This window comes from Rattus norvegicus, chromosome 15 (assembly GCF_036323735.1).
Source record: "Rattus norvegicus strain BN/NHsdMcwi chromosome 15, GRCr8, whole genome shotgun sequence".
Classification (NCBI taxonomy): domain Eukaryota; kingdom Metazoa; phylum Chordata; class Mammalia; order Rodentia; family Muridae; genus Rattus; species Rattus norvegicus.
The window spans coordinates 38332487-38353257 of NC_086033.1; the positions used below are offsets into that span (position 1 = coordinate 38332487).

A 20771-nucleotide genomic window follows, 5' to 3' on the forward strand; every position below is an offset into this window, starting at 1 on the left:
TCACAAAGCAAGTTACACTGACAGCATCTTTCCTAAGTGTTAACCGAACAGCTGTGATGAGTTTCCAGGGACCTTCTGTGCACAGATAACTGGTCCCCAGGATGAGGTCACTTCCATTCCTAGCACTTCCTGTAAGTAGGACACTGAGACCACAGCTCTATCCCAGGCAGGAAGTGACCCCATAGAGGCCAAATGCAGTAGCAATAATCTACCAGCCTTGTCACTGAGGACACTGCCTGGTTCTCGACTCAGCTCCAGAAAAATGACTCCTGGGCTTGGTCTGGGTTTCCCATAATACTAGATACACTTTCCCCTTTGTGGTCCAACACAATTTTACTAGGGGAAAAAAGAAAGAAACATATCAAGTTTGACTCTCACGTTTCCTCTGAATTCCAAGAACCATACAATGAGCTTTGCCTGTTTGCTTCTAACGTATCCATTAGTCTACCAACGGCGGGGCCAATGCTATTTTACATCGAGATTCCGACCCAGTGAAAACTGGCTTGAAAATGGCTTATGTGACCATATGAATTTTTAAGCACTTGACATTGGTCATAACTTACACTCTATTTTGTATTTTACCACAAGTATCTTTCAGAGCCCTCCATACTGATGAATAAACTTACTATTACACACAAGTCTTATCTCTCTTATCTTTGAACAACTCAGGTCACCCATTTTCTCTCTGGGGTGCTCACCACCTATGCTCATGTGTGAAAGTCCAGTGCAGGGGTCAGGGAGGGGTGTCCCTGGACCACACAGGTCAAGTGAGCCAGCTCTGAAATCCCCAGGAAGCCAGTTCTGCTGTTAGCCCACTCCTATGACTGTTTCCCTTGAAGGGTCCCAGTTGACTGCCAGTAGTTCTGGGGTACAATTCCACACACATACACACACACTGGCACAGACCGAAAATGAAAGACAGAAAGCACAAGTGTGCAGGCTCACTCGACACAAGTGCCTCTGAGCCAGTTCCCGACCCCGGGCCAGCTGAACCACACTCAATGATTTCAAGGACTTTAAGGCCTTTCCTGGAGTTTTACTTAGTAAGGCAGAGAGTAGCCCAGCCTACTCTCACCTAAAGCAAAGGGGAAGCACGAGCTTTTTAGTTACATTGTTGCCATGTTCAGAGCAAGAGTTCTCTTCACTTTAACGCTAGGCAGAAACACTTTCTATTGCACAAGGAACTCACAAAGCATGCAGCCGAAGTTCTATCTAGCAGTAATATCATTGCATGTGGCCCTTGGGAGTCTCAAGACATTCAAGACCTCTAGGCATCGTTGTCCCAGCACAATGCAATCTGTGATAACACACAGGGATTCTGTGGGAAAGGGCACAGTAACTGAATAGAGCCCTATGATTCCTAATGGTCTGTCTCATTTTAAATTAGGTTCCTGCCCTTATTGCAATCCTCCATTGCTCTAGGGCCTAGCACCAACAAATTACCTAGATTGGTTTCCAATATCCTAAACACGGGTCCTGACTGTGTGAACACGGGACTAGTCAACATTCTATCTACACAGAGAACAGCTACATGCCACCCACCAGGCTGGTAGCTGGCCAGCTGACTCTCCCAGAACTACAAATCTTGCCAGGGACAAGCATGCAGTCTTATCGGAGAAGGGGACGTAGGCAGTGAGTCCCTTACTACAAAGCTATTATGTACAATTGATACCTGCTGGGAGAGGGAAATCAGTTTTCACCAGTGGAGGGACACTGGTCTGTCAGCCACACTCCAGGGCAGACCCTGTGCTCCGCAACAGGTGACAATAAAATGGACTCCCTGGTTTTTTATGCACCATTTTGTTGTTGTTATAGGTTTTAAACATTTTTTATTACTTTTATTTTTCTTCTTTTGTAGGTTTTCATTGTTTGCTTTTTAGAGGAGGAAACTACATGAAGTTGGGTAGGGAGGGAGGTGGGCAGGCAGGGAGGTGGGGAAATCTCAAAGGACTTGGGGGAGGGGAAGAATATAATGAAAATACCTTGCTCATAGTTTTTCCAAGTAATCTTAAAATTTAACAAAGAAAATAGTGGGAAGACAGGAGCATTCTGATTTACAACATTCCACTGAGAAACTTCCCAGACTGCCTCATGGTCTCTGTCCTTGCCTCTCAGGAGACTTGCTCCATTCTCCTTCAAGGCACCCGCATACACAGAAGGTTCTCTCACCCACAGCCTTAGTTGGCCTTGGCAGTGACCTTTCAACCTATTCCTATCCTAACTTTAAAAGCTCACTGAAGATGACAAGTTTTGATCTAAAGTACTGTCAGAATGTAAACCTAGAGTTTAAGTTCTAAACTCTAGATTTAAGTTTCAAAATGTAGACAAGTAAACCCAGCAATCTAAGTTACAGCAAATCACTCAGGCCATCAATATCTTAAATTCTGGAACACAGGGAGAACTCTCCTCTGAAACTGACACCTTATCCATTCAAATGCATGGTCTTTCGGTTCTTCAACACATTTCTGTAGGAAAGCTTCATGACCCACATGCTTACATGGTGGGAACATGTACATGATTTGCAGACCAATAATTCTATGGTCTCCTCCTAACTCACTAACATGGATGTGTACAATAGGAATTCTTCAGGCAGCAACGGCCATCCAGACAAACAACATCAAGTCCAAATGTGTGTGTGCCGCATCTCGAAGTTGTGTTTTGCAACATGTCCAAAGAGCTCGCACCTCCTCACACTGCAGTCTTACCTGAACACGGAGGGTGTTAAGCTGAAAGAGGAGACCCCTGAGAGAGAAAGCAGAGGAAGGGCTGGTTCCTACACCAGTTCCCCAGAACTGCTCGAACTTTTCCAATTCGGCATTTAGAACGAAAAGCCAAAGGGAAGAAATTAAACAGTGGCAATTTCAATGGATCATATGATGAAACTCTGGCAAAAACTAATCAGTGAAATTAGCCCATAAATTCAACCACTATAAAAAAAGCCAAATCAAGAATGCTTCAAGGAGGAAGGGTCAGCAAGAGAGTATCTGGTGTCTGCTCCCAAAGAGCTATTAATCCCTCAAGTTTCATTACTGTTCTTTCAAACTGCCCAGGTTGCTCCCTATCCATAAAGTAATCCTGTCAGTTCTCAAAGGATATTACTAAAAATACAAAATACTTAATGCCAGTCATACACATAGAGTAATAAAATAAGTGTAAAAATTAAAAAAAAAACCCAACTCCTGGAATTAAAACACAATGTTCACTTTTGTAAATGGCTTGTGAGTAAGGAAAAGACAAAATCCATTAGACTATAATTTTTAAAAACTGCATATGGCCACTAGGTAATAGCTTTCAATATGACCAGAGTCAAACTAATTAAAATAGAGGAAATAAAACCACTTCTACATCAGGTTTGACATCACAGCCTCTGCTGTTTTCAGACAAAAGCCCAGGATCGTCAGCCCTACTTGAATCTGGGGGTGATTTATCAGTGCCATCTTGTCTTCTCTTCAAACTCTAATTAAAATGAACAGTAAGCTATTTGCATGTCTGCCATGATTTCCTTTTCAGGATACAGCAGACTTCAGCTTTATTCTGCAAAATCACTGCCAATTAGCTATTTAATCTCTACATGTTTGCTTAAAATCCACCTGCACCACCCCGGAGCCTGATCCCGGCTACAGGCAGGGCAGCAGCTGCGGGAAGAGTCAAGGGGCCCTCATTACATTCAATGGGAGCCACATGTCCGTGGGTCTGACACAGCAATCCGTGGCCTATGACCCAACTCGACCTATTAGATGTGGCTAATTAGAAAAATAATAAAACTAGCTTCCTGGTGCATAAAACAAATGTCTCAGCTGCCAAGCCCCTTAGGATTGATGCCATTTCTCTAGATTCCCCCAAGTAGAAGAGCGGGGGGAGGGACATGGAGAACCTGTCCAGCAAATGCTGCTCTCCAAATTTCAGTCTCATTAGCTGGCTATGAAAGAACAGAAATAAGGACAGAATCCAGTTTATCATCTGAGAAAGAACTGCTTTACAAATGACCAAGGCCACACATGAGCACACAGCAGGCCATCATAAAAGGCATCAGGACACACCGAATTCAAGATGCCTAAAGAGGGAGTAAGGTTTCCATTGCTGACCCTGTCATTCTTTACACAGTCCAGCAGACCCATCGCGAATTAGAGGGAAGTGACGTGCTAGCAGGGGAAGAGACCCGCTGGGAACTTCCCCTCCACAGCCAGGAGGCGCTTCAGTTAGAAGACGATGCAGGCATGGGGTGGAAAATCCTAGCATATGTATTCCTGATGTCCTAAGGACTGAGGGTCTGTTACTGAGGACGTGGGACAAAGGAAACTCTTGGACAAGTGAGAGCAGCAGACCACACTGGATAGAAACTGAGTGTATGTAGCTGAAGACAGTTGAGTGGCTCCTTCCTACCTCTAGATGTGAACCAGAGAGATTCCTGCCTATGCAACACTTGGGAAGACACAAAGAGTAGAGAACCCCCAAAAGACCTACCACCAAATTTCAAATACCAAACACTATCTAGAGCTAATGGAACTGCCCAAAAAATAAAAATATGAACCAGACATGAACACTGCACAAGGGTATCTCAAATATGTCACTGACATGTGTGATGGTTTGAATATGCATGGCCCAGGGAGTGGCACTATTAGGAGGTGTGGCCTTCTTGGAGTAGATGTGTCACTGTGGGTGTGGGCTTTAAGACCCTCATCCTAGCTACCTGGAGGCCAATCTTCTCCTAGCTGCCTTCAGAACAAGAGGTAGAACTCCCAGCAACTCTAGCACCATACCCGCCATGCTTCCTGCCATGGTGCCAATGGACTGAACCTCAATTGAATGCTGCCCTTTATAAGAGTTGCCGTGGTCATGGTGTTCACATCAGTAAAACCCTAAGATAACATGAAAAATCAAAACCACACAACTTTAGCCATAACTTAGAGACATTATGGGAAATCATAATCAGGAATGAAATAGTTCTCAAAAACAACTGGACAAAGGAAGGGTGCAAAGGAGCTTCAATTGTCCCTAATGCTCAGTTCTTTCAAAATTCCCAGCAGTCAGTCTTCGCTCCTCATTGTGATTCACCCATTGCTTCTCTTATAACTTCCTGTTGACAGTCATAACATGTTGGGAGCGATGCCCTTGAAGACCTCCATTATTGATGTTATTATTATGGTTAGCATTAAGTATGACTGAGTTCATGGAAAATCCCCAGCCTGCTGCAGAGGACTAATACAAATGTGGTGGTCAAGATGAATAATCATATGATAACATCTGACATTAAGATACCCAACGTGATGACCTGTAACCTTACTGAAAAACCAACATCCTGCTGACTAATAGATATGACAAACCTGTGACCTTTCTGACATCCTGTCAACATCAGCCGATTCCCTGACCACATGAATACTGTGTCCTTGGCCTGTGTAAATGTTTCATACTCCCCCCTCCCTGTTACCCCTGTTATGGTATAAATTCAGCCTTGGGAAAAAATAAAGTTGTCACCTTGATCAGACTCTTGTCTTGGCGTCCTTCTTCTTGTCTCTTGTCCCCCATTCTCTCCCAGAGAATTGCCCCCGTTGTTGACAATAACATTAATTATAGGTGACTTTTTCATATTCCTTACACTTCCCCAATCATGAATGACTCAGGTGTCTGTAGTATACTGTTAAAAGGAACATGACAGGGACAGCCTGTGCCATAGTTGCCTTCTCAAAGAATTATACTATCACTTCACAAAAGCTTTGAAGGGTGATGGGCGCATTAAGTCTTCACAGTACCACATTAGCTTAATAGGCTTCCCGCCTCTGCCAGGATTCTCTCCTGACGTTTAGCCATAATAAGTGCTGCTTTTCCCCTACACCAAGTGAAATAATTTCATGTTTTTTTCTTTTCTATGTTAATAACTTTTTTTAAAAAAATGAAAGGATCTTTCCTAAGTAAAATACACAATACATTTGGTAACAGAGATGCTTGCTTACATTAACGTATCTTCTTTACACTACAGGACTTGGTTTGCCAATTCTATCGTAAGGAATTTTCTTCCTCGTTGCTGAGGTTAATTTGAAAATTTTCTTTCTTGCCCTGCCTCTATTGGCTTGGACCTGAAGCATCAAACCATATTAGAAAGTGGTGATGTCTCCCTGTCTCCTGGGGAACTGTATAAAGTTGGAGTCCTCTGTTCTTTGGGTAATCTATAAAATGGTACTGTAAGCATCCCAGGGGTTGTGGTTCGTCTTCACGGGACACTGTGGGTCACAGCCTCACATTTCTATGGCTGCATATTTGCTCTCTTCTTTCTATTCCTTCAAGTCTGATTTTGAAAGTTACACACTTTTCCTAAACTATTGCTTACAAATTCCTTTAGTAGAGGAATCTCCTTATAGTCAGGGCCTTTCATTTCTACAAATTAGCACGGTTCCCTTTTCCCCAAGAATTCACTTGAACTCTTGAAATCACTGCTCTAGAATCCAGGGACAACCGAGCCACATGCCTACAATCAGGGGGCCTTTCACTTGCCAGGCAGGGCCAGGCCAGTGGACTCTGTAAAGAGCAGGATGGTGACTTTCAGCATTTCTGCTCGTGGGTGGCAGTGACCTCGTTGGCCTCTGCCCTGGCAATACTGTGACTGTCACTGACAGGACATGAACAGGTGTGCAGAGAACCAGATGAATGCATTTGGCACTTGGCTGGGCCCCTGCACAAAGGGATTCTGAATTACCTACACCATGCCACTAGGCATGGGGGCCGGCAGTCACAAGAAGCTATTGAAATGCCGATTACTTGCAACTGACAGTTCTCATGGCCTAGTCCTGTTGCCAGTCATTATTTACCACATGTGGTTAGCCACAATTGCAGTGGTCAGCACAGAAACACAGCTGGAAAGCTCAGTGCCCAGTAGGCTGAGGCAAGGCACATCATGGGTTCCAAGACTCGTTTAGTTAAACAGCAAGTTCCTAGTTAGTATTTTTTTAAAGATTTATTTATTTTTATTTTATGTGTATGAGCCGCCTGGGTGGAAGTCCATGTACATGTGCACGCAGTGCCTGTGGAGTCCATGAAAGTGTGTTGGATCCCTTGGCACTAAAGTTAAAGATAGTTGTGAGCCTCCACATGGGTATTGGGAATTGAACCTGAGTGCTCTGGAAGAGCAGCCAGCATTCCTAACCACTGAGCCACCTCTCCAGCTCCCTCCAAGCCAGTCCTTACTACACAGAGAGACTCTCAAGAAAAGGAAAGGGAAGGAGGAGAGGGGGAAACAGAATAGTTAGAGAAGCAGAGAGAGCTTTCATGTTTCAATAATGTGTGATTCCTCCAGTCATTATGTTTCATGCTGTTTTAAAAGTTAAGTTCATGGTATAAAGGTTATAAAGATTTGAACAAAGTATGTTAAGACCAAATGAAAATTAGGTTGGTTGGAGCTTAGAATTCTCCAACAGGTTGATACGTTTAAGCAGAACTACACTATCTGGACAAATGAAGGAGGCAGGACTTCCTATGGGGGCAGAGCCAGGGTGAGCTCACATGACTGTTCTCTCTTAGATAGTTCTGGGTCTTACCTGACAATGAATAGTTCTCCTACAGCGTTCCTAAACCACACGGTCACTGCCCTCATGCTAAGAATGATCTATTCAAATAGAAACAGGTCAGAGCAGCCACCACCGGCCATGGCTGACCTACTACTGCACATCACAGGGAATGCAGTCAGGTTCCACACAGACAGAGCCATTGGTTCAAAGTCCGCCTTGCCACTCACTATGCCTCCAGCTTCAGATCAGGAGATTTGAGAAAGGCCAACACGTGTCACTATGGCAACACATGTCCTTCTGCAGAATCGTGCAGCACTTCAGGGCTATAAACACCGGGATGCTCAGCTGAGGAGATGGGGGCTGTCCCTTGTAGCAAATGCCTTTTCTTTGAGTGAAAACATCCAGAATCCTCTCTTTTAGCTATTTTGAATGCTATGCTGTATCACTTAGTGTCTATGGTCTCCCTCTTTCTGTGTAGTGTGACACCAGGACTCCCTCATCCTCTCTGCCTGTGACCTCACTCTCCCCAGCAGCACCACCAGGGGAGCCTGGTCTCTGTTCTCCACGAATTCAGCTGCTTTAGAGTTCATGAGTGCTGTCGTGTGCTCCTTACATCCCCAGGGTTTATATTTCCTGTGTCAAAACTGTGGTAATTTCCCTTTACTTATGAGCAAGTCACCTAAAGTTACATTGGCAGAACTTACCTGGAGGGTGAGGGAGATTCAAATACATGGTAGAATGTTACTCTGCCTCAAAAAAGGGAGGAAATTATGCCAGATGCCCTAATATGGGTGAACCTTGTGGATAGTAAGTGGAATAATTCAGAAAAATAATCAAAAATACTATAAAATTCCACTAACATGAGGTGATGAGGGGTCAGCTAATGCAAAGAGATCAGAATCATAGATACACAGGTAGAACAGTAACTTCCAGAACTTGCAGATAAAGTGGAAATGAGATGTGATTAGCATTTGTATTGTGTGTGTACATGTGGGTGTATTGAATGTGTAGGTGCAGACACGTAAGTGTGTGTATGGATGTGTCTGCTTATATGCCCTTGGGAGCCAGAGGAATATGTCAGATGTCCTGTCTAATCACTTTCTGTCTTGTTCTTTTGAGAAAGGATCCCACACTGAACCTGGAGCTAGGCTGGTGGCCAACAAGTTCCAGTAATCCTCCTGTGTCTGCTCCCCAGTCCTAGCTGGGGTTGTAGGTACACACGGTCCATGCTCAGCTTTTTATTTTGGAATCCAAAAATTCACTGAACTCGGCCTCATGCTTGCACATGAGGCTCCCTTTCCTACCAAACCATCTCTTCAGCCTGGAAGATGTTACTTAAGAGGCACAGAATTTTAGTCGAGAATGCAGAAAGGATCTCTGGGAATGGAAGGGGGTGACAGTTGCACAACAACATGAATGTTTTCAATGCCATCGAGCTGTGTGTCAAAATGTTCATGATTTATTTTATAATGCAAACATGTGTGTGCACAGACAGCACATCTCCAGTCATGAAAAGTAAAATAAGACATGTGCACTTGGGCGTGCCGGGGACATCAGGACACTGTGTCCCAAGAAGGTCTCCTCAGTGCTCCAGAGAAGGTAAGAGGTGAGATAAGACATGACGTTAGACCACAGGTTTCTTACATAGCTTGGTTACTGAAGGTTCCACCAAGCCCCATGCACTCATGGCTTGGTCCCAGGGTGATGTCACCAGCAGGTGGTGGAACCTCTACGAGGTGGAGCCTAATAAAAGGTCTTCGAGTCACCACAAGCATGCCCTGATGGGGGTTATGGGCCTCAGGCCTCATCTTTTTGGCTTTTCTGATCCTCTGGCTCTGAGGTGAGTAATGCTACTCTACCACATGGTCCCACTAAGGTGCTGCCTTGACACAGACCCAAAGCAATGAGGAAGCCAACCACAAGGGCCAAATAACGCCCCCAGCCTGAACAGGGAGCCAAATGAATCGTTTCTATTTATAAGCTGATTGTCCCAGGTATGAGTAACCCAGGTATGAGTGACAGGATGAATCGTTTCTGTTTACAAGCTGATTGTCCCAGGTATGAGTGACCCAGGTATGAGTGACAGGATGAATCGTTTCTGTTTACAAGCTGATTGTCCCAGGTATGAGTGACAGGATGAATCGTTTCTGTTTACAAGCTGATTGTCCCAGGTATGAGTGACCCAGGTATGAGTGACAGGATGAATCGTTTCTGTTTACAAGCTGATTGTCCCAGGTATGAGTGACAGGATGCTTTGCTCAGACAACAAAAACAAGCCTTACAGAGAAGCACCCTGAAACATTCATGCAAGGCTGGCACCTTACCATGATATCCTGGGCTCAACACCAAGCCAGGGCTCAGGTGCTTACCCGTAAGACCCTGAGGGGGTAAAGAGAACTGGTCTTCACAGTAGAGAGTCTCCCAAGTTTTCAAAAACAGGAACTCCAAACTATGTATCCTCTCTTTCAAAGTGTACCAGCCCAGGCACTGCTCCCAACACTGGCATTAAGTATACCACCTAAAAGGGGGATTATGGGTAACTCCTGAACCTAGTGGAAGTCTGGACAAATAGAATCTCATATTTCACTAATATTTTCCTGTTGAACAGCTTTACCAGGTCACCAGTTACCACTGATCAGTCCCCGTTGCTGTCTTCTGGGGAGTGGTAAGCCAGGATCTTAGGGTTATTATTGTGATGAAGAATCAGAACCAAAAGCAAATTAGGGAGGTAAAGAGTTACACTTTGACATCACTGTTCATCATCAAAGGAAGTCAGGACAGAAACTCACACAGGGCAGGAACCTAGGGGCAGGAGCTGATGCAGAGGAGTGCTGCTTCCTGGCTTGCTCCTCATGGCTTGCTCTTATAGAACCTGGAACCACCCGCTCAGAGATGGCACCCGCAACAATAAGCTGCCGACCCATCCATCACTAATTAAGAAAATGTCCTACAGACTTGGCTACAGCCCAGTCTTTTGGAGGAATTTTCTCATTGAGGCTCCCTTTTCCCTAGTGGCTCAAGCTTGCATGGAGTTGACATAAAGCCAGCCAGCACAGCCGGGAATATACTTGCCCATAAAAACACTCTGGCACCCGAAGTGCTCCGCTCTCCATGCTCTGTTGGCATCTGGTATTGGAGAGTTAAGTGCACCTGTATCCTGTTGCTACATTAATCTAGGTAACTACCAACACTTGACTATTAGCTGTACTGGGAGGCATCTCCCATGAGGGACACCCTAGGATCCTCCACTGAATCAGTCATTACCACATCACGGAAATCATAGATGGCACTGCTTCATATAAAACCTCATAGTTAACAAAGCCAAGAAGATCAAAACGGACCCATTTAAAATGTTCAGTCCCGTGTGAGTACAGCATTACCAGGAGGTGATATTCTAACCCCCACAACATTTTGATGTTTAGAGGTGAGACTTTATGGCTTCCGTTCATAAAGGCAAACTAAGTTTACCTTCCGTTCATAAGGCAAAACAAGTTTACACTTGTTTTGAACAAAAGCAAACATTAATAATTATAGTACATAATTTAATACAGCTATGTCTTTTTTTTCCACATGGAAAGGTTTAATGAGAGAAGAAGAGTAGAAGAGGAGAGGAGTAAAAGCTGGCCATGAGCATGTGGAGGGAAGGGGGCAAGGGAATGGGGAGAGAAGGGACAAAGGGGAAGAGGGGAAGAAGGCAAGAGCAAGAGGCAAGAACAGCTATGTCTTGATACAACGTTTGAGAAACAACTTACATCTAAAGAATCCTCCTTCAATAGGATAAGGGCCATGTTCTGTGACACCAACCGACAGGAGTACCCTGAAATGGAGAAGGCACAGCATGTGAACTTTCTTCTTTCAGTGAGTTACTAAGTTTTCAATGGCAGACACAACCTCTCGTCTATTTTGAAGACTTATTAATTTAATTTTTATTTGTATGTGTGTGTGAAAGTGTATGCACACATGTGTGTCCAATACCCGGTCTGTGTACTCAAGTGAAAGTCAGAAAAGGGCTTATGGTGTCCTCCTCTACACTCCTCGGCCTATTTCTTTGAGGCAGGGTCTTCTCCTGAACCTGGAGTCCATGTTTTCTCAGTCAGGCTGGAAGCCAGTAAGCCCCAGCCATCCTTCTGTCTCCACCCTACTTGAAGCTGAGGTTACATACATATGCAGACGTCTGTTTTATAATCTCCCTTCTTCTGTCTACTTAATCACCTAGGGACATAAGCCTAAACAGACTCCCTTGCAAACAGCTTGAAGAGAATTAGCTGATAAGACTTTAACAACTAATGGCTAAAGTAAGTACTTGCCAATCTTCTGTGCATTTTTTCTTTATCCTGGCTATTCTTGCATAGCATTTAAGATAAACCTTGGTAGACCTAAAATAACAGAAGACCAAGGAGATGAACAGAATATGTCCTCCTGGTTAGCATGCCTACTGCACAAGCAAGATCACCCTTTCTTTCTAAAGCTGGCAATTCTCTAACATTTCAGGAATACTAGCATACTAAGGGAGTCATACTCCTGCCAAAAGAGCAATGCAGTCTCCATTTAAAGAAGTGAACCTAAGTTTAAGTTTAAAATATACAAAGATTTAGAATAAAGGTATTTCCAAATTAGAATCAACCTCTATCTTGTTCTTAAATCAAACTACTTCTCTAAGATAAATAACACTAAGAATGTTGGACAAAGTCTCAAATAATTGTATTATTTTATATTTACCTAAAATTAAATACGTTTTACAGAGAGAGAGAGAGAGAGAGAGAGAGAGAGAGAGAGAGAGAAGCTACATAGACTAACAAAAACTCCAGCACCACGTAAGAGAAAACTGAGTTATTCTCAAGGCCAAGTGGCTCCTAAGACAGTGTAGGCGACTGCTGCCCCCTCAGTTGTCTCTCAGAGGTGGAAGGCACTAAGTTCCTATTGCTGAAGGCCATACACTTCCAAACACAGGACTCAGAAGTCCCAAGCTGGATCTAACCTGATAGCCTCCTTCCTGTACTCTAGCTTCCATAATATCAGAAAACACTATGTAAGCTGCCAAGTCAGGGAAACAATCAATATGGCCTCCCAGCTGTGATGACAATGAACTGGAACAACTATCAGCATGGCAGGCTACCCTTAAAGGAACAGTAGTGGCAGTCATACATCAGCAGCAACCAACAGTTGTGTAAGTGGACTTAAGCCTTCCGAACAGGAGGGAGATTATTCCTGGTCCAAGAAATCTAGCTAACTACCTGGGGCTAGGGAGGTCATGGCTCATAGGAAACAAGCTACTGCCTCTGACTGACACAAAGCAGAACTCAAACAAGATGAAGAAAAACTTTCGTGGGTTTGAAAAATTAAATAAATATTTTAACTTGTTTATTTCGGAATGTACAGCCTGACCTTCACTCGGATTGCCATTTTTAAATGAATAAATATTGAGCAAAAACACCCAGAAGACAGACTATAAAGACAAAAGCATAGCCTTTAATAAATTTTTGAACCCATAGCCTAAAAGTTTAGTAATCATGCAAAGAAGTAATCCAGAGTTTCTCAAGCTAAAATTGTTCTTAAAGACCAAATAAGTCTAGAGTGAGCATCTCAGCATTTCGGATTGTGGAATTCAGGATTGAGATTGCCCAAGGTGTCCAGGTCTCATGATCCTGGCTCAGGACCTATTAAAGAGATTCCAGAGCTTTCTAAACATCTGGCTTCTGAAACTGGAGGTGGAAGACGTAGGGACAGGGGCCGCCGCACTGTTCCAATGTCCACACCGTGTTTACATTCTAAACTTGGCATCAAGCTGCTCGGGGCTTTGGATGCTCCTGTATTAATTGGCAGCATTCTCTCAGAGGGGCACATCAGAAGAGCTCATTCATAGATTTGGTAAGATTTGTTCTGTTTGGGATCGTTGACTTTCTTTGGCAATTGTTTGTCTGCATCCATCTCTACCTCTAATAATAGTTTCAGAGTTCAAAATCAATTAAAACTTTTCAATGTTTTGTGTCTGTGTGTGTGCACACACACACGTGCACATTAGAGAACAACTCCCACAAGCCAGTTCTCCCCTCCTTCCATGTCGGTTCTTTGGATCATGTGGGTTCCTGGGATCAAACTCAAGTCACAGGCTTGGCAGCAGGCACCGATGAAGCATCCCCTCAACAGCCCTAAAGCTTATTTTTACGGTGCTTGGGTTTGAACCCAGTGCCCCCCACTCTCATGCTCTACCACTAGCTCTCTGGCCAACTGCTACATTAGTTTTAAGTGTATTTTTTCCATAATACCTTAGAAATTAACTTAGTCAAATTAAGTTCTAGGATATGTATGTCCTGTGAGAGACAGTGGTTTATATAAATAAATGACCATCTTGCCTTTGGGGGCCATATCCTATATGCTTACCAGCTGTGTTTGGGGGAACTGGAAAAATTCATCTTTTTAAGCTTCAAATTTTGTCATTATGGTCTCACATGGGATTTCAGAGGAGACCTTTGTGAACTACACAGTTGTCACTTCCTCATTGCCATGGGATAATCGTCTATCAAACCAGCACACAGAAAATGCCAAGTTTCCGGTCTGCTTTACTGTTCTTAGGAACGTGGAGTTAATGAGACCAAAATGCTACTGTGTATCCGTTCCATTTTAAAGTCATGGGGATGGAAAACATTTTTATCTCAAATAATTTCTCACCTCCCTCGATGTCCCTGATTTTGTTACCTATAACTGAAGCCTTTAAACTCTTATGGTCTTACAAATTTATTTTAAATAAAAAAAACCTCATTACATAATTAAACATATAAAATGATTAGAAATTTACTATTAAAAAAACAATCTGCTCAGACTGCTAGTTTCTATGCGCAGCCTTTTCCTTCAGAGGGGATAGGCCCTCATTCCCAGGTAAAGTGGGGACAGCCAGCTCACACTGATGGCACAGGTTCTGACCCTAGTTGTTGTTGATCCCAACAAAACAAAACAACAACAACAAAAACACAAACAAACAATAACAAGACTTGTATTTCCATACAAGGCGCAGCTAGAGTGGTTGCCAGGCACTCTACAGTGGGGTTGGGGAACCTGCATTCTCCAATTGGACGTAAGTTAATAAGCTCATTAGAGTATGAACAGATGCTAAAACGCTAATGGTGTAGCAGACTGTAAGCCTGGCTAGCTCTGCGGTAGTTACAAGTAAATGGAATGGACGATGTTGAAGGCACCAATTCCCTTACACCTGGTATTAGGCAGCCATTGTTTGGAAGTCAAATTGAAGTACTGAGATAAAGAAACTCCGCGTGAGTCACACCCCGGGACCTGTGGTGTCCGTTCCCCAGGAGGAGAAAGAAATGAGTAGCAAAAGAACAGAGATGGGTGAAAAACTGAAGAATTTCTAAAAATAAAGATGCAAAATTGAAAACATAACAGCAGATAATAGAATGGACAAGGTCTGTACAACTGGAAGCTCACAAGATATGGCCAGGTAAGCACATCCTTCCATGGGCAAGGGTTCCTGAGGAGGCCTAAATGTCTGAGGGAAAGGTGCCCCGGAACCAGGTTCTGTGAAGAAGCCTCTGCTCCTGGGATCTCTAGGTGATGGGCCTTTGCCTGGACCTTCTGATTCCTACTGAAGTAGCTAGCCTATGAGACAATCTTGTATCACAGTGCCTAAAAATGGTTTTTATCCATCCACATGCAGGCATTCATTGGCCAGATTCTCTGGGAAATAATTGAGACCCTCCAACACAGTACACTTTGGGGGGTTGGCACCATGCTGAGTCTGGAGTTGCTGTGATCTGAGGATGTGAGGTCAGGAAGGCGAGCCTCTTTCCAATCTTGCAAACGTGTCTCCATAGAAATCTACATTTGGTCCTTCAGTCCTTCCCCTAACTCTTCCGTTGGGATCTCCAGGCTCAGACTAATGGTTGACTGTAAGTATCTGCATCTGTATTGGTCAGGTCCTTGTAGAGCCTCCCCGGGAACAGCCATGCCAGGCTCCTGTCTGCGAGCACTTCTTGGCATCAGCAACAGTGTAGGGGGTCTCTTACGTCTCTATTCCATTCTTTTGTCCCCGTCTTTCCTTTGGACAGGAACATTCCGGAGTTAAAATTTTTGAGATTCATAGGTGGCCCCATCCCTCAGCTGGTGGCCGTGCCTATATACTTGAGTGACTGATGTGGGAGTGGGTGGATGGGTGGCAGAGCACCCTCATAGAGGCAAAAGGGAGGGGTGGGGGGAGGGGAGAGGGGAGGGGACAAAGGGTTGGTGGAGGGGTAACGAGGAAGGGGGATAGCATTTGAAATGTAAACAAATAAAATTATTATAAATAAATAAATAAATAAATAAATAAATAAATAAATAAATAAATAAATAATAAGACATCTAGATTTGGATGTGTCTGGGACTATGAGCTTGCCCTCCACTTTCTCCCCAAAGGGAAATGCTACTTGGGAGAGCTGTAATGCTTTAGTTTGGTGATTTTTTTTTTTAGGGTGAAATGTTATTTTATTGTCTTAAAATCACACCCTGCTCTAAGATCCACAGCAGACTATGTTTTCTTTCTCTGCGTGTTGATCAAACCCAGTAGTGAGGAGAGTAAGTGCCTTCCTGGTGTGCTGTTTACTTCAACCCCAGAAGTCACCTCAGGGGGTCGCTCTCAGTCGTGATGGCTGACTTACGATTTCTGGATTAAAGAGCCAGACCTCGATTTACAAGAGTGGATAGACTTCTTTGCCTGGCCCTTCTCCAAGAGTTGATCTCATTTCATCCAAAACCATTAGAAACTGAGGGCAGCAAACTCGGGTTGGGGCTCCCAGTTAACTGAGTTAAATGTCCCAGGTCTTCTGAGGGCAAGCAGTCTATGATAATTTTCTGAGCACAATCCAACTTCATTTTCCAAAGGAGATCGAACAACTTCATCTGCTTCTCCTCAGAAGCCTTTAGCTTTCTCTTTACCTTCAGGCCTTGCTAGTCATTCATCACCCTCCTCCCGCTGCCACCCTGGGAAGAAAGTACTTAGAGGGCTCTCCGTAATGCCTTTGTGTACCTTCGCTTGTCAAATAGCATTTCGCTTAAATTGCAAACTATAAAATAAAGCAGAAACCCAGGGTTTAAAAATTACAGCTTGCTTCGGCAGCTGTTGTTCAAATAAAAGGCTCCCAGTAAATCTTTTCGCATTAGTGACAGTGAGTTTCTAACAGTCTGGGTCGCCTGGAGTCGTGGTCGTGGGAGGTCCCTGGGGATGGAGAGTTAGTCCAACATACAGGGGAACAATTAGTCAAAATATCCCCCCTTTTGTAAGTGAGAAATCAAATATAGACCTTCCTTCTGGAGCTAATCTGAGAATTTCCAGAAGGGAAGAAAGCATTTGTGAAATGTTAAATAGGACCCAGGGACCCACCCTCAGAGCCTCAGAGCTTCCCGGCACTGCAGTTAAGATGGTCGGCAACTCTGTACAAAACTGTTAAGTGTTACCTCCCTGTTTTTAATTCTGAAATTTGTTTTATGACATGTTTATTTGTCTATTAAATTTGGGGATTTTAAATTATTTCATTTCTTTTTGTTTTAAAACACTTTCTGGTTTTAACAAGAGAAATAATGACATCCCCTTGACATGACTTCAACAGCCTCGGTGATAACACTGGATTTCCTAGGCATGAGGATGGTGGAGTAGCAAAGACACAAGCTGAACTCTGGCTCTGGGCATTGGTCCAGTGCTTCTTTTGCTGGAGTTCAGCATGGACATCCAGATGCGCTCCAGTAGAACCCAGGACCCTCCTCGTGTTAGCGTTATCAAGCCTTTCCGTTAAGATGACCAGCTACCCGCTTGAAGTTTGCAACTTTACACGTTAATGATGCATTTCACTCAGGACTTGAGAAAATGGGGAATGCACCCTGATACCATTTTCGCTTGAAGGTTAAGCACATTTTTCTAATCACTCTAAGAGGCAGCAAGCATCCTCAGGGCATTGCTCAGCTTGCTATGCCCTCTGTGAACGGGGTTCGTAGGTTGCATCATGGAAAACTCTGTTTAAAGCCAAAATTGGAGAAGGAGCAACCTACAGATATATGTGGAAAAACAGTACTCAAGAGGCAAATGTCATCCCTTCATTTGAAATAGCTGCTGGCACATCACAGGCCTTTAGGCTTGAAGGTTTACTGTCTAGTAAAAGCACTGGGTCTGTAGAGAACTGTCATCACACTCTTGTCCAAAATCACACACGTGCGTGATGGACAGGAGCGCAGATCTACACACAGAGGTCACTGTCTCAGAGACTCAGTGAAAACTCTTCCTGTTCTAACTAACACCAGGTGTTTGGGAGTCTAAAATGCATGTAGTTAGCAATTAGCTCAGATTTAAAAAATGATTTGTGGAATTTACCTATTTTTAAAATAAAAATTGCCCTCATGGGAAGGTACTGTCTGCAGCTGAGGTTGGACAGCTGAATCCAACGAGAAGGGCATGATGAAAGCCTCCACTGCAGTGAGGACAGGAGCCTGAGGAACCTGTTCTGAGGTCCTGGACCTGAGGCTCCTAACATGACTCTTCTAAAGTGAGCTAGGAAGAGAATGTCCACACATCAGTAAGCTATGTAATTCTTGGGTTTTATTGTCCTTTGTCTTTTTTGGCAGTGCTGGGGATTTGTGTGTGCTGGGCCAGCATGCTCTCCCACTGGTTACATCTCCAGCTCACAGATTTTACAAATCTACGTATTCATTTTATTATAAAAACGCCAGGTCTTTGGAGCTGCAGAGATGGCTCAGTGGTTAAGAGCACTGGCTGCTCTTCTAGAGAACCTAAGTTCAGTTCATATGGCAGCTCACAACTGTCTGTAACTCCAGTTCCAGGGGATCCGACACCCTCACACAGACAAACATGCAGGCAAAACATAAATGCACATAAAATAAAAATAAAAATAAATAAATCATTTTTAAAAATGTCAGGTCTCATGAGGCCATAACTCCAGAGACCCAGGTAGTTTAAAATTAACTGAAAGCCTCTCCCATCCCAAGTCTCTGGAACTTTCTGGAGGTTCCCCCACCCCTACCCTGTGTATTTCCAATTATTCTCCTGGCCCTGGGGGCTTCTCTCCAGTTTCCTGATCCTGCCCCCTTTCCACTTCCCCTCCCCTCTCACACTGCTCCCTCAGCTTCCCTTGATTATTTTGTTCCCCCTTCTAAGTGGGACTGAAGTGCCCTCAATTGGGCCTTCCTTATTGTTTAACCTCCTAGTGTCTGTGGAGTGTATCATGGGTTTCCTGTACTTTATGTGACTCCTGTATGTGTGTCTTTGTGTTTGTGTCTATCCCTGTCTGTCTATCTCTGTCTGCTTGTCTGCCTCTCTCTCTCTCTCTCTCTCTCTCTCTCTCTCTCTCTCTCTCTCTCTCTCTCCCTATCTCTTCTCTCTCCTCTCTCTCTCTCTCCCTATCTCTTCTCTCTCCTCTCTCTCTCTCTCTCTCTCTCTCTCTCTCTCTCTCTCTCTCTCTCTCCCTATCTCTCTCTCTGTCCCTCTCCCTCCCTCCCTCCCTCCCTCTGAATGTGTACGTTTATAATAGTCAGAATAGACTCATATGGGCATATCATCGGATTCTTGGTAGATCTTTGAAACAAAAGAGAGATGAATAAACTACACAACTACACTTAAAGAACACACATTTTTACAAAAACCAGCACGGAGAAGTTTAGGAAACTGATTACCAATATTAATTGCAGTTTCTTGCTTGTCTCCTGTCAACACCCATATTTTGATTTCTGCCTTCAACAGAGTAGCTATGGTTTCTGGAACCCCAGCTTGAAGACGATCTTCAATGGCTGTAGCTCCAAGTAGCAGTAAATTCTAGGTCAGAAAATACCATCAGTTAAAGGACCATTCATCCTTAAGAACAGACACTCTGGCATCCCTGACAGGGTTCTTTCCCATTACTGACACCCAGGTCTGAAACATTCACGGACCATTCGCCATGTTGAGCTGCTCAAGGCAATCCCATCAATCATTCTGTGGTACTTGGGTATCAGGTTTAGTTTTTGTGAACTTGTCTCAGGCTAGAATCACTTGGGAAGAAGAGCCTTGGTTGAGAAAATGCCTCTATCAGATTGGCAGGTCTCTGGTGCATTTTCTTGATGGATGGTTACAATGGGAGAGCTCACGTCCCTGTAGGCAGTGCCACTCTTCAGACTCGAGTTCTACAGAGAGCGGTCTGTGTAAGCCATAGGGAGTAAGCCTGTAAGCAGCATTCCTCCATGGTCTCTGCTTCAATCCCTACCTTGAGTTCCTGCTCTGACGTCCCTCCATTGTAGGGTGCAAGTGAAATCTTGACTGACCTGTACTCTTCGACCTGAGCTCAGTCATGTCAAGGACCCATGCTTCAAACAGAAACTAGAGATTGCAAAGTAAAGTGGAATTATAAAGCTAGGAAAGGAGTGAGAAGGGACAGCAGGTGATGCTTTCAAACTACAGGAACGAGAAAGCAGGTTGTTAAGAGGTTTGCTGACCTGATCCAAAAAGACTGAAATCAAGCTTCCAGCCTGTGGGGGCACTGAAATGATTGCAAAATGACCTAATGTACTGGAATACACAGAAAAGAAAAACACCAAGACAGAAACCAAAGTAAGCGGCAAAGGGACAGCAAAGGTGAAGCATGGCCATCACTTGAGTGTGGAAAACTGTCCACAGGTACATGTCCACCCAGCATGGAACTCATTGGTTGAGCCAATGTTCAGTCTACTCTCAGGCAAAGTTAAAGAATCACTAATGCTTATATACTGATGTGTGTGAGAGAATGTGTGTGTGTGTGTGTGTGTGTGTGTGTGTGTGTGTGTGTGTGTGTGTTTGCCCACATAGGCCAGACACCTTCAGTATTGTTCCTTAGCTGCCATTCTCTCACTACTCCTTGTGTTTTGAGACAGGGTCTCTCAATAGCTTGGAACTTGACACACACATTAAGCTGACTAACTTTCAAGTCCAAGAGACTCTTTTGTCTCCACCCTCTCCAGAACCGGGTCACCAGCAGGTGCCAATCATACTCTTTTTTTTTAAATTCAGGTTTAGGGGATCGGACTTCAGTCCTTGTATTCGTGAGGCAAGTATTTTACAGACAAGCCATCTCTTTAGCCCACTAATGCTAGTTTTGACCACATATCTAGGGTTTCATTAATACCTGAATGACAGTGACTAGACCTTTCAGACAGCCTAACCTGAGAATATTCCTAAGCAAAGGAATGATGAAACACTGAGAGTCCATGTACTGGCTGGTTCTGTGTGTCAACTTGACACAAGCTGGAGTTATCACAGAGAGGGGAGCT

At 44.0% G+C, this 20771-nt stretch overlaps 1 protein-coding gene across 16 annotated transcripts in view; it reads right to left on the bottom strand.

Moving 5' to 3' along the window:
• Positions 1-20771, bottom strand: part of Atp8a2 (ATPase phospholipid transporting 8A2) — a 532902-nt gene that overhangs the window by 338980 nt on the left and 173151 nt on the right. For all 16 annotated transcript variants that reach the window (XM_039093999.2, XM_039093996.2, XM_039093997.2 and 13 more), the window contains 2 exons: positions 19167-19305; positions 11252-11316 (listed from right to left, as the gene is read on the bottom strand). In XM_039093999.2, coding sequence (XP_038949927.1) covers positions 11252-11316; positions 19167-19305 — 204 coding nt within the window. The remainder of the gene's footprint in view (positions 1-11251; positions 11317-19166; positions 19306-20771) is intronic.